Genomic DNA, 15,290 nt, shown 5'->3' on the forward strand with positions numbered 1-15,290 from the left:
AGGAATAGTAGTAACTGTGTGCAGGTCTTCATGCAAATCTCTGCAGCATGACTGAGGTGGGTAGGTAGACCTCACTGACAGGACTGCTAATCCAGAGCAGAGCCATTGATTGAACTAAATGCTGTACTCTGCCTGTCAAGTGTGGCCATTTTAAGTCTCATCGGTACAGGGCAGAGCATATATACATTATAATTGCAGGAGAGCTACGGAGGACTTAAGCTTTAGCGGTTTAATGGCTTAGATATGGAAATCTGTGGTTAAACACTTAGCAGAAAACATTACCATTGAACATAACAGGATATTGATTGGGTGTATAATGCATAAACACAATGCACATCTAACTGACACTCTGAATATTTTCAGGTCCACCTCCTTTATTCATGCCATCTCTATTAAGTATGGAAATGAAGAAGAGTCATATCTATCCAGCAAGGTACCTTTGAGATTTATCTAATCACTATAATTTGCATGGGGTGTACAATATAGACACACCTGTGCTCTGAACAATGAAAAAAAATAATAATAATAATTTGCATTTGTGTGACACTTAAACCCATATTATATTCCATCATCAATAAAATCTCACAACCTTTTGACAATAATACAACTTGTTTTTAAAAGTGCACTCATAATTATATTAAAAAAAATGTAGGAGTTTTGTTTTTGAATCCCAATAAAGTAATTGTTCATTCAAAAATAAAAACATGAGCTTAAAGTTTTTCTAAAACTACTGTATATATATATATATATATATATATATATATATATATATATATATATACATATATATATATATATATATATGGGCTTTTTTCCTAAAGGCGTAGGAGTTTAAGTCGTGAGTTAAGGTAATCTGAGAAGACACTGTTCACTTGCTCTTGTTTGCAGACTCCTGTGGCAATTAGCGGACTAAGGAGACTATGTGTGGCATATTGTCAACATGACATTAATTCATATTTCACAGCATGCTAAGCAAAGGAAAAGGCTGATCTTAAAATGATGGGAGCCATCAGAAAGCAGGCAAACCAACAGATGCATGCTTGCTTCATGTACAGGATCGTCACAGCTCATTGTCCTTGAAAATTAATCGGAATGAAATGACAAGCCTGGGGACTGCAATCCGCGGTGCACTGCAACAAGGCTCCTGAGCAGAATATTTTATGAAGCCTGGCTAAGTGGCAACAGATGATATCTGTATTCCAATTGGATGGCGAGACTTGAATCGGATGTGATAAACAAGCGCAGGTAGGCGGCATTATGAAATGTAAATGTTGTGATTCGGGTTTAAGACTAGGCCAATGCGGGCAAGTGAGGGTGGGGCTGGGGCGTGAGGAGGAGGAGGAGGAGGTAGCCATGCCGTGGACTATATCTGAGCTTATGTGTACTACCAGTTAACTGCTATGAAATATGGCGCATGATGCCATTACCATGCTCGCCGTGCACAAGCTCATTTTTCAACAACCTAACAGCATGAAAAAGCAATGCTTACACTACAATGCCATTTTGAACTCACTCTGATGGTTCGATTGGAGTCTGGCAAAAAACACATTAATCTCACTCAGAGACCGTATCAGAATTGGTTTAGGTTAGCCCATTGGCTAGCAAGAGTAACTAGCCATTGGAACTCACATAGTGACATGATGTTATCAAATCAGTAATACATATCTAGATTTAAGAAAGCAGAATGTTGTTGAAATTCATTGAAAATGTTGAAAATTTAAAACAATAATATAAATTAATAACATGATATACTACATTTTCTATTGAGTAAGCAGAAGTCCTTTTGGGTGCTGCCCACCCATAGCCATGTGTTCTGCCTTTAATAACAGATAAAATAATAATTAATAATAATAATTAAAAAAAAAATGTTTATGCAATACTTTAAACAAAACAAACCACAGGGAACTGACACACTGCTTAAGTCATTAGAAGGATATTAATCTGTAATCATAAGCAAACCATGTACTACTAACCGTAGACACTGGCAGATAGATACCGCATTCCAATTCATTTAGGAAGCGAGGGAGGGAGTGTGGGGGGGGGGGTAATGTTTCAGTTATGTGCTTCATTTAAACCATAGTTTAAGCCCAGCCTCTCTTAAATATCAAATTGTCTCAGGCACCGAAAAGAGAGCGTGAGAGAGAAGGAAAGAAAGAAAAAGAGAGGGAGCATTGAAGAAAAAAAAAGGGTGAGCAGAAGAGCAGCAGGAGGAGGTGGAGGTAGGGAGGAAGGGAGAGAGATAGAGAGAGAGAGTGAGAGGGAGAGGGAGAGGGAGAGGGAGAGAGCGGAGCGCGCCTGGGCTGAATTGTGAGTGGCTTACGACACTCAGTGAACAGAAGGTGTTTCTGCATGCACTGCCAGTGCACTAGTCTGCTGCAAGGGATCGAGCATCTCTCTCCTCCCCATACACTGCGCCTGCCTTCAGCCTCAGCATCTACAGCCTCCGCAACCCACAGGAAATGAGCTTCACACAAAGAAGACTTTTCTGAAGATTTGAGTCTTACTAGACACACTATCATCAATGATCTTTGGATATCACCATAAAAATAAAAAAGGACAGGAAAAAGAAAAATAGAGTTATATGGTGCAGATCACACAGCTTTTTGCATCTCAAGAAACGACCACTGACAGAATGCCAACGAGCTTCACTCAATGTACATTGTGCAGGTCAGTTATCACTTTAGGTTTAGGTTATGGATGGTGAACTGCGACGACATATTGGGAGTCTTTGACAAGAAGGGAGGAAAAGAGGAAGAGTGAGAGTTTGGAGTGCATTATTCCCTCCTTCGTGCGTGTTTTCCCCCGCTCGTCTCTCCCACAGATCAGCGCAGCAGTCAATGCAGAGGAGCGGCGGAGAGAGGACTGCGCTCATGCATGCTGCCCGGGAAACTTGCACTTCCTACCAGCCTGCTGAATGCCACTTGGATTCGCTCTCTTTTTGGCTCTTTCACACGAGGAGAACTAAGACATTGTAAGTCTGCCAGGATCTGGTGTCCGATGAAAAGGAGGGGGGGCTGAATTTGTACCACACTGGAGTCTTTTTTAGTTTCACCCATAATTAGCGTCGGCACAAAGGGATCAACTGAATAGAGGTTGACAGCCTCTGGAAAGGGGTGAGTAGGCATCCTTTCATGTGAGATTGATTCTTGAGGAGCGCATTTTTTTGTACCTTCGTCTCTCTTTTCATTTCTCTGATCTAACATGAGCAAAGTGACTTGTCGTTTATTTGCCGTCGCTCTCCTCCTTTTAATGTGGCAGGATTTCTTGATTCTTTAAGTAACAAATCACCATCCATATTCTCTATAAATACATATCAAGTGAAAAGACTTGGGGAGTTACAAAATCTAAAATGACCAAGATCTGAAAGATCCAATGGACTTTTTCTCTACGACACTGCAGGATATTCATGCTAATGGATTTCCTCCTAATTGGTCTGTACCTAAAGTGGCCCCTAAGAAAGCCCCCTGGGCTAATACTGTGCTCCCTGGGCATTGTTCTGAAAATAGTTCCGTTGGTGGGAGGGAGCTGTCCAAGGCCGTGCCGATGTGACAACAAGCTATTGTATTGTGAAGGGCTCAACCTGACCGACATCCCCCAAAACCTGAGCAGTGCCATTGGTTTGTCCCTGCGCGAGAATAACATCTCTGAGTTGCGGGAAGGGGACTTTGTTGGCCTGTCACAGCTTACCTGGCTCTACTTGGATCATAACAATATTGAGATTGTGGAGGAGAATGCCTTTGAGAGACTGCGACGGGTTAAAGAGTTGGATCTGAGTACCAACCGGATAGAGAACCTGCCCAACGGGACCTTCAGACCTCTGCCCAACCTGCGAATATTGGATTTATCCTATAACAGACTTCAATCCTTGGAGCCAGATCTTTTCCATGGCCTTAGGAAGCTTACCAATTTACATTTGCGCTACAATGCCCTTAAATTCATCCCTGTGCGGATTTTCCAGGATTGCAGGAGAATGCAATTCCTGGACCTGGGTTACAACCAGCTGCAGAGCCTGGCACGTAATTCATTTGCCGGACTCTTCAAGCTCACTGAGCTGCATCTGGAGCACAACGAGTTGGTGAAAGTCAATCTGGCCCATTTCCCCCGCCTCATATCCCTGCGGACCCTCTACATGCGAAACAATAAGGCCACCATTGTGGTAAGCACCCTTGACTGGACCTGGGACCATTTGGAGAAGATTGACTTCTCCAACAATGAGATTGAGTACATTGAGCCACATGTGTTCGAGAGTGTACCCAACCTTAACACTCTTATGCTGGACTCTAATAAACTGACTTACATAGATCAGAGGATTTTGGACTCATGGACATCCCTTAGCAGCATCACTCTGTCGGGTAATGACTGGGAATGCAGCAGGAATGTCTGTGCCTTGGCTTCCTGGCTTGGCAACTTCCAGGGACAACGTGACAGTGGCCTGTTGTGTGCCAGCCCGGACATTGCACAGGGTGAGGACATACTGGATGCAGTCTATGCTTTCCAGTTATGCGAGGACAATGTAGAAGCAACAACTCAGACCTTCACCGCTACCAGAAACCGCGCCAGAGGCTTCATATACGATGGGTCAACAAGAAATCCCTATGACCTGCAGGACGTGGAGGGCGGGGAAGTGGTCACCAGCTCCTTAACGGTGACTGCATCTGCTGATGACCTGGAGAGCACCATGCAGATTCACAAGGTGGTGACAGGCACCATGGCCCTCATTTTCTCTTTCCTGATCATGGTCCTCATGCTCTATGTGTCCTGGAAATGTTTCCCCGGCAGGCATCAGACAGTTAAGGCAGTGCTTCACCAGCCAGCGTCGCAAGCAGAAGCAGAAGCAGACCATGCAGCAGATGGCTACTACGCCTGCATCCGAGTACTACGTTGACTACAAACCCAACCATATTGAGGGGGCACTTGTCATCATCAACGAGTATGGTTCTTGCACGTGCCAGCAGCAGACATCTCGAGAGTGCGAGGTGTGATATTCCACCCATGTCATTTTTAAAAATCAGTGGCTTCAATGTTTGAATGGATATGGAACACACGTTAACTTGGCACCTCATTTTGCTGCTCTCAGGAGGAAGCTAACATTTCTCGAGTGCAAATGGACTAAAACAGGGATTTAGTGCTGATTTCAACAGCCTCAAAGCCTTGTGGGAGAATTTAACTCTAACACCTGTGTACTTGATGCAAAAGATGTGGAATAATTATGTTGACCTGTCCTGGCTTCGCTTATGAAGAGTGGATATTTGAGCTTTAATGTGTCTTTCTACTTCAGGATATTCTAGGACTTTCTAAAGGTATCGAGGACACCCAGAACTAAATTTTTACTGTGGTAACACACATACAAAATTGTAGAGGAAAACAACAAAACAAATAAACCCTTAAAAAAGATTCTATGTAAAATATGTTAACAGCAGAAATGCAAGAGTGGGGATAAAATGCAAGATGTTATCTTATTTCTTTTGTAATCTAGTGAGAAAAATAGAGGAAAATACAAATGTTTAAATAAATGAATTGCAATTCACAGTACTTATTTTTGCAGGTGAGTTGGAGGGTTGCTATTTTGTCTGTGATCGCGGGGAAAGATGTTCAGAGAGCTCTGCAGTATTGCAGGATGTAAATAAGCAGGCCTGTTGGGAGCGCTTCACTTCATTTGAAATGTTAAGCCTCAGTCTAAGGTTCAGATCTCCTCGTCTCTCCCCGAGATATAATCACTGTGCAAAGCTTGATTGTTATGGCTGTTGCAGTTGTCCCCCTTGTACCTATCCTGAATAGATAAAGCTAGCAAACTAGCAAAAACAAAACAGGCTAATGCGGTTTGATCGGATCTCACATGATAAAGTCAAACATTTGTATGCTGTGCAAATAAACAAGACAAGGAGTGTCTAAGACCTTAATTCCCTTCACTGCTTCCACAGACTTTTTTTTTTTTTTGCTTTATTTTGTTCATTTTGCAAATTCTAGATGTATATTAAATTGTGGCTTTCTGTTTAAGTGTGACATAATTTTAAATTATGTCCTGCGGTAAGCCATTGTTACTGTGTGAGTGATCATCCTGATGGATTGTTAGATCGTGCATGCCCCACATCAGTGGCGATTGCGCTAGTGAAAGCACAGGGCCTCTGAGAGAAGGTACAGGCTGCTCCCTAGTGTTTCATAGCAGCAGTAGAGAAAGACAAGATACCGCAGCAACAAGCCCTTGAATTTCTCTTGCCCAGGCTTTGTGTGTGTTTCGTGTACGCCTGTTGCTTGTCTATATGCATTCTCTAAGCTCAGCTCAGGATTACCACCACAGCGTAAAATTATCTGGACTAAACAACAAAAGCAGACTGATTCTAAAAAGGGAGATCTCACTTTGTGAGTCAACACCTCACTCACTTGGCTGTTATAATGATGGATTTGTTTAGTAAGTATAGGGGACATGCCACTGTGAAGATGGTGTGTGTGAGGCACTACACGTGTGTGTGTGTGTGTAATAATGTGAATGTGAGTGTAAGCGTGCATTTATATTTGACTATTAAAGTGGGTGTGAATTTGTTTTTGTGTCATCTCCTGAAAAGGTGTATTTGAGTTTGTTCTGACCAGCTGCATGTGTGAAGTATTCATTTGTCATGTATGACTGGGACATGCCTTAAAGGGACAATGTAAGGCTGAGCAAGTATTTTTACAATTAAATCAAACAGTTTTATTATGAATTCCAAAGTCCTGCCCCCTTTGAATCCTTTAATACTTGATATGAAACTGTTCTATTTTCAGCACTGTATTTGATGCGTATATGAAGCTAAGCCAAGCTAAACCAATAAAATGTATTCATACTGTTGTAAATGATACGCAATGTGACACGCTTTGCCCTTTCCTGATTAATTTAGTCATGCTGTTATTTATTTATTTATTTATTGCTGTTTATGCTTGTTTTCTGTCAGGTGAAGACATTGATGCATTATTCAGAACATTTGGTCTGACACTCCTTGGACTACAATCTTTTCCATCCCCTTTTTCATTTAATGAACGATACTGTTCATGACATATTTTGAAGCAAACCTCTAAATATATACACTCCAATGTGTGGTTGGGTTTTTAATGATTCCTCTGGAGAGTATTAAAAAAAAAAAGATTCTCTATTTGACTGAGTGACAGATTCCTAGCATCAACACGATGATGAAATGACAGCATTGTTCCCTGCACGGCCCGGCCCGGAAAAAAGAAAGAAAAGAAAATGTAGCTGTTCACGATCCCCTTCTCAAAACAGGTGGTTGGATTGTAGAAAACAAAAACATGTCTTTCACTAACAATAGTTGTTAACTGTATCAGCGGCTAGGCAACCGGCAACAGGGGAAACAATGGAGACGTAGAGCAAGTTGTTTGATTACATTCACCCTTCTCTTTTCTAACGCTGAATGAATCTAAGCCATCCCTCCAATCAAAGTGCTTCTGTGGCCTATTTTTAGCCCTTCTAGCTTATTTTGTATCAATATTGCATGTTTGTCATTTCATCTTGGCGCTGCTTGGAGTTGTTTTCAATTCCCTTTCCCCTTAATTATTATTTCTTTCTATTTTTTCTTCACAAGAAGGAAATGCATATTTGAAGTGGCTTTCTCCTCCTCCTCATGTGGCTTACAAACCCCTCTGCCCTCAAACTCTAACTAGAGTTACTGCTCTGACAATTAACTCTAATAATTTATACCGTTATTGACAAGGCTTGAGGTAGATCGATACGGATAGCTTTTAGCCAATTACAGATTTTCTTACTTGTTACTTTTTCAGACCAAAATAATTAATCCTGTGTTAGTGTTGACTGAGAGAAAAATTAGGGGATGGTGGGGGTGGGGGAATATGGTTTATTTATACAACAATCTTTTATTGATATTTTGGCTAATTAGTGTGTGGAGCGCTTGGCTATATGCCCAATACTATCAGAGAAGGGGCGAGAGAGAGAGAAAGAAGACAGCAATGGTCGATCACTAAGACATGAATTCAGGCAGGGGCGAGCCCTTGGATCTGTGGGAAAGCAGTCGTGCCAAGTGGTAGGGGGTAAGACACATTAGCTTTTGACCTTGTTAGCCTGAGCGTCCATATGTGTGTATGTGTGTGCATGCAACATGCAAGTAGCAGCTGAATATGGAGATCTCAAGTGAGTACTAGGGTGTTGTACAGCAGAGTTAAAGAGGGTCAACAGTGGTAAACAAAGCAAGATGACAAGATGCTACAAACAACTACAGAGCTAAAACAAATTCTCAATCTATACAAATCAATCAAAGCAAATCATCGGCTTAATCTCACAGATGCATTGCTACAATATAACTTTATAACTAACTTAATATATAACTGATGAAGAGAAACAACATCACAAACTATGCTTAGATGAAGTGTTATTTTAGTAAAAGGGAGATAATATTATAGCTTTCATAATATTTTTGAATTATATTTTCTTTTTATTCTCTTCTTTTTATTTACGTTTTAGCAATTTTATAAGAAGAAAACACTCAAGAGATAATTTAAACTATTTTCCATTACACCTAGAAACTAAACATTTTGCTAGGTATGTAAAAACACCAGGACATCTTAGTCTTGAGTATTAGTATCTAGCAAACCTTGTCAGCTATCTGACAACCCAGACCGCGTTTCCTAGTTTCCCTCGAATATCAAACAAACAGATTGCATTTCATAAGAAGGTCAGTGATACGCGAAAACTAGATTAAGTGTCACGGTGTCAGCATACATAAAATCCAGATATTTCATCAGAGTCTCTTGATAGAGCACCAGATGCTTAACAAATTAATTAACCTTGCTTGCTGTCTCTCAGTGTTGATTGAATGCCCCTGTGTGCCATTCCCTGCCTCTGGTCTCGCATAATAAAACACCTACACATAAACAGATACTCTGCCAAAACACATAGGACTGACCCAGCCTCTAGAAGACACGTACCATTAAGAATCTACACAAGAATCGACCGTTGCTTCCCTCTGTGACTCATAAATATATTCAAGTCGATATCATCCTTATTATTTGCAATATAAAGTTGTAGTAAAGAACTTGCTTTTATTGGAATGTGAGTAAACTGAGCAAGACGGCTTTATAATCCTCCAACTCATCGTTATAATTACCAACATCATCATCATTTTTATATGGGCATCTGCATCACTGGCGTCACATTAACCGCCGCCCCGGGGGCACTGTGCCATTTTCAATGTAACTAAATCATTAAAATAGCTATATATATAATAAATGTATATAGTGTCAGAAAAGACTAATTTGCATGGCTTTAAATGCTTATTTAAACAGACATACTATACACACCCACGTCTTCATTAACACATGAAGTGAAACTGAAGTGAGTGGGAAAAGGACATACATCAACATGCTTTATGAAACAACACATAACCAAAAAAAAAAAAAAAAAAGAGAGAGAGAGAAAGGCTGTCGCAGTTACAATTTAATTCATACCCAATGTAAACGGCCCAATGGGCATTACATTAATGAATAATATGGCATTACACACCATTTAAAGTCATATATCATATGGCTGAACGGTAATGCTCAGGGCTAATGTTCAGCAACATCTGCTCTCGCATTTGTGGTGCTGAACTGAGCACACAGTCATAGAGTGGGAAACAATGCCGATTGTTATTTTCTGCAAGTTTATGGAATATCTCATGGGTCGCACCCAGTGCACAGCTCGCTGTTCTCCATTTATGCAGATATGTGAAAAATATCTGAAACGTGAGAAAACAGCGATACTTATTTGCTGACCCTGACAGTGACTTTTCCCAGAAACCCTTCAGAGACAGAGCTACCTGAGAGCAGTTTTGATGATCTGAATGAGAGAGAGCGCACTGTAGAGATCAGACCATATAATACACTGCAGTCTGTATCTATACCACGGTTACTGTGAGTAAAGCTAGAGAGAGAGATGTGGCACAATAAAGAGGATCGATAACCTTTGTCTCTGTCTCTATTTCTCTCTCCTTCTGTATTCTTAAAGCGACAGCTCTAAACTCTAAACTGAAGATGTTGTGCTCATGCGTAAACTTATGCTTCCTTTAAAAACAAATTGAGTGCTGCAGTGATGACATATGTTTATAGGCCAACCCAGAAGTTCACATCACCCTGGTTCTCTCACTAAAAACTCAACAGGATTTTTCCATTAGCTTTTGGATGATAAGGTATGTGACCAACAAAAATTGTTGATCCTTACATATTTTGTTAATCATGATAATCTTCACAAATCTTCACAGAAAGCAACTTTTATGAATTTTGAAGCCTAAATACAATTGCCAGAAGTAAAAAGCTTAAACTGGCTATAAACAAACTACACCATGGCCGCATGACATTTTTCTTGCAAGTTTGAGTGAAAGCATGAGTGCACAACAAGGCTGTGAATGTGGACTAGTGAGTAGATGAGTTTTCCTGTTTGGCGTGATGATGTTTAATGTCCCAGACAACCTCTGTAGTCTCATTTAGCCATTTGTCATCACCTAGGGTACTAATGATTTTATGGCATAGAATAAACTGTGAAAATATCTAGGCTTGTGTTAATTACAGACGTTATAACAGGCATTAAAGAAAAAAAAAAAAAGGGCTTCAGGACAGTGGAACTAACTCTACGCTATCTAAAATGCTAACTCGTATCCGGGTTTTCACCTACAAAAATGCGTCATCCATGCAGCTCTCTCGTTTGTATTTTGTATAATTATGAGATGGATGGAATGCATGGTTACCTAGCAACTAGCAATTTGCAATATTCAGAACATTTTCATCAGAAGTGTCCCTGGTGAATGTTGAGACGAATCAAATAGGTGATACTGTGCATTGTCAAGCTCGTCCGTCCACGCTCATCTGTGGTTAAGTATACTTCATAAGCTGTGTGGTCGCAGCTGGGCGCAAGATGGAACAGAACGCGGAAAGTGAAGTATTCCCGTGCCTAAGGAGCGATGTGGACATCAGATGATTAAAACATTACATTGAATTATTATTAGGCTAATAGGGCAGTCATCACCTAATGGTTAGATAGTCAGACTTGTAACCCAAAGGTCACGGGTTCGAGTCTCAGTACCAGCAGGGATTGTCGTGGGGGAGTGAATGGCCAGCGCTCTCTTCCTGAGGTGACGACTGAGGTGAGACCCTTGAGGAAGGCACCGAACCCCCAACTGCTCTCCAGGCACCGCAGCACATGGCTGCCAACTGCTCTGGGTGTGTGTTCACAGTGTGTGTTGTTCACTACTCACTGCTGTGTGTTTGTTTGCACTTGCATGGGTTAAATGCAGAGCACAAATTCCGAGTATGGGACACCCATACTTGGCTACATGTCACTATTTTAATTTTATTTATAATAATATTTATTATTCAAATCATTTTAAAATTTTGTTGTTGTTTTTGTGTATTGTGATCAAGATTCTATTTTGATTTGTATTGTGATTAGGAACAACTTAATTATAAAGCATGCATAGCACTGGGTGATGTAGGCTAGTGTGATTAATTAGGATGTTTTAATTAGGAGGGTAATCACGACGTCAGCTGAACATCGTGATGTCTGTCAGCCATCGGTGATGGACAACGGCATCGTCTATCGGCCCAACCCTAATTCCTATACCTGCTGGACTCTGCTAATTGCTATATTCAAGGTTATTTATTGCCGATGTATCTATTATGTGCCAATTACATATCTCTTCGGTATCTCAAAGTACCAATGGTGGGTTATGAGATTCAAAGTGACAAAAACAAAAACCACCTGATAGCTGTATTTGAACAGCTGAACACTCTCTGCCCTGACAGGATGAAAAAGAAATCTTGCAGAGCAGTAATTTCCGCAGTAATTCCTCTGCCCCACAGGATATCAAAGATGCTGTGCAAAAAGTGGAATTAGGAGAGAAGCATAAGGAATCTTGATTGTGTTGAGAAGGACAATGAAGGCTGCAGAAAAAAAAGCCTGTTTAACCAGTTGACTGCTGGTTAAATAGGGGGTTTTCAATAAAACATGATAAATGATAATGGGTATTTTATGCAACATACATTTAATGCTCTACCTAACGTAAAAATAAAAAAGAAAAGAAAAGAAAAGAGAAGCTGTCAATAAAATTGAAGCGTAAAGAAAAAATAACAGGTATACTAATAGAGATTATTTGACTCTTACAAAGCATTTTTTTTTTTTTTTGTAAAATGCCCCATTTTTAATTATTCAAAACTATTTTCATCAATACTTTTAGTACTTAGTATATTTATAACATTTTTACTCACATAATCTGCCATCTTAGATTTACTGTATCTTTCACTGAGCTTGGCACAATGCATTTTGAGATTGCCTTCAATGCAGAACATTTGCCAAAAGAAGATGTCTTATGAGCTCTCTGTGACTGAACAGCAGGGAAGCAGTGTTTAGAAAAATAAAATACAGAATAATTGTAGTATATGTGATGTGTGGGGTGAAAGCCTCCTTGTATGTAATGTATGGACCATTTAAATATTTAACATGAATTCTGCATGTCTTATAGCATGCTAATGAGTTTCTTACAAAGATAGCTACAAAACCCCTTCAAACTAAGCAGTGGATCTCAATTGAAAAAGAGTCACTAATGTAGTGAGAGTGTCAGCACAGATAGATGTCCACATAAAGAGAGAGAGTAAATACATCTCTGACCATATGATTACATAACTAACACCTTGAACACCCTGCATCTTTCTTTTCATTCTTTCATGCCAGATGATCAAATAATTAATTTCTGTCTAATGAATGGGACTGACTCTATAAAACTACTGGAAGGCTCAAAATTCATGAATAGTTTTAAGAGTTATTGTGGTGCAACGTCACTATCAAACACAGCACATGAAAGTAGCAAACAACTATAGAGAAGGTATACCAGCGACAATTTGATTAGGGAACTTAAACTAGATTTTAACTTTAAAAATTACTTAAAATTAAACATTAACCATCAGCCAATCATCTAACTCCATCATCAGCCAATTAAAATTCATCCAGTGGAACATACTGTAACACCCATTTAGGCTGTTTACTACAATAGACTGCATACTATACTGCTATACTGTAGTACATACAAATTTAACCCTGAAGATAGTCTGTTTGTCAAACACATATTTAAATCAAGTTGAAATGTTCCAAACAACAAGTGTTTCTCAATATTCATGAATCCAGGAATAAGCCACATAAAGCATGGTGGGATATTTTAAAGATAAAGGACTTACCTAAAAGAAGATTTGGGGATGGAGACACATTCAGATAGAGACCAGCAGGTAGAGGTGGAAGCACAGGAGGAAAGAAAGAAAGAAAGAAAGAAAGAAAGAAAGACAGAAAGAAAGAAAGAAAGAAAGAAAGAAAGAAAGAAAGAAAGAAAGAAAGATGGAGAAAAGAGAAAAGAAATGCTGCTTTGCTATGCTTTAGTTTATTTTCTTCTTTAGTTCAGATTTTATTTCTACACACATATATATATATATATATATATATATATATATATATATATACACACACACACACACACACACACACACACACACACACACACACACACACACACAAGTGATAGAGAGAGAGAGAGAAATAAAGAGGGAAAACTACATGCAGCGAGTGAAGATAAAACAGAATAAAGAGGTGTCAAAGACCTGTGGTGCGGTAGTTGAGACAGATGGTACGTTTCATGCTCGGACACCTGACAATCCTTAAAGCAAGTGTCTATGCCTACATTTGTATGTGCTCTAAAGTTTAATATACAAATACCCATAAGCAACAAACAGAATTGTTCTCCTTGCCCACTCTTTGAACTTTGTCCTCTTCCTTTTGCAAAACATGGCATGGCAAAACACTGCTTTGCTACGTTTCAAAATGGCTGACTCAGAAGATAACCAAAGGCTTCTGCTTCATGTCCCCCCTTTTTGATCCCAAAAGCATAAGTTTCGCCATCACACCCCTCCATATAGTTGCCTTGGCTGTTGACAAGAGAGATGGAGTGTGTTGTGCCAGTGTGTGTCCTCTGCAAAGCACCTGATTACATTCATGGAGCCAAGAGGAGATTTATGAATGCAGACTCAGGCAAAGAGCGGCCCCATCCGCACTCTAAATAATGGCAGCGTGGAATAACTTTTTTTTTTTTCAGTTCCATTCCCTGCATTCCAAACTACCAGCTCAACTACCCAAATGAATATTTACCCCACTGAGATTATCTATCCACCTAGGCATCCCATTCTGAGGGTTATTTCAGTGCAAAGAATGCTGGAAGCAACGGGTCCAGATGCGTGGTTGGTGTGACAGTAGGATGCATTTGGCTTTCAGTCTGCAGTGTAGCCAACATCCCCTCCAGAAAAACTCAGTTTATCCTCTCTAGTGTAAATACTGAACAGGTTTCGGACCAGGGGGAATAACTAATGTTAATGAATGGGGAAACTCTTAGCTTAGCACACTTTATCAGTACATAAGCATGCTGTCTGGGCTCAGAGGCGGCAGATAAAATGAAGGGAGTTTGTTTTAAAACAGATGAATTGGGCGAGACCACACTATATGCAGCACGATCAGTCAGTGTCAGCTTATATGAGTCAGTCTGCTATAATAACGTTAAACTGGCGCTGTGCTCTGCCAAGCCATAATGTGATCCAAGGCAGGAGTCCAGGAAAACGGCTAAATGTAAACATACACATAGCTTGACATGTATGATCGGAAAATTGTGTGATGTGTGACGGAAAATTAAAGGGGATTTGACACTGATGGTGATGCCTCAGAATAAAAAAATGGATGGTTCCGCATCTAGAATTTGAGCCACTCCACTCCATACAAAATCCACAGAACGGCACATCTTCTACACATCCCTTTCCCCTTGTGTTCGTTTATTAAACATTTTAGTTAATCTCATGAGTGATAAAAGTCAAACACTGAAGAACGTTTATGGGTGTAACATTTGCACCTTTTTGTTTCAGGTTTGAATCCTCTATTGAGTAAAATTGGTTAGGTGGCACTGCTACAAATAACTAGGGACCTGGAAATGTGGTCTTGAAACTGCAGACTGTGGTACTGCATCTCAGTTGCTATGCTTATATATTTATATTAAAACATTCACACTGTTTTTATTTTGTTAATGGATTCACACAATACAAACCCCACTGCCTACCAGTCAGCCATATTCTACACTACTTCTTGCTTATTGTCCCCTGTTTATGAGGTATTTACATTTGTTAGCTGAAGTTTTAGTATTTATCATGAACAGTCTGATATGCTGGCTCGATACTTACCACAGACAAACCAAAAAACCCTAATCACTTGTTTGAGATGCAGCCTAATAAATCTGTGG

General features: G+C 39.9%; 1 protein-coding gene and 1 pseudogene across 2 annotated transcripts in view; one reads left to right on the plus strand and one right to left on the minus strand.

Moving 5' to 3' along the window:
• ctnna2 (catenin (cadherin-associated protein), alpha 2) overlaps positions 1 to 15,290 on the minus strand; it is a 371,145-nt gene that overhangs the window by 110,324 nt on the left and 245,531 nt on the right. The window contains exon 8 of one of the 2 annotated variants that reach the window (XM_042759837.1): positions 13,111 to 13,200. The exons of the other annotated variant lie outside the window; for it this stretch is intronic. Coding sequence (XP_042615771.1) covers positions 13,132 to 13,200 — 69 coding nt within the window. The 3' untranslated portion in view covers positions 13,111 to 13,131. Of the gene's footprint in view, positions 1 to 13,110; positions 13,201 to 15,290 lie in introns of those variants that run through there. 2 annotated transcript variants of the gene reach the window in all.
• LOC109096813 lies at positions 2,692 to 6,222 on the plus strand (annotated as a pseudogene).

This window comes from Cyprinus carpio, chromosome A1, assembly GCF_018340385.1.
Source record: "Cyprinus carpio isolate SPL01 chromosome A1, ASM1834038v1, whole genome shotgun sequence".
In the NCBI taxonomy this organism is placed as follows: domain Eukaryota; kingdom Metazoa; phylum Chordata; class Actinopteri; order Cypriniformes; family Cyprinidae; genus Cyprinus; species Cyprinus carpio.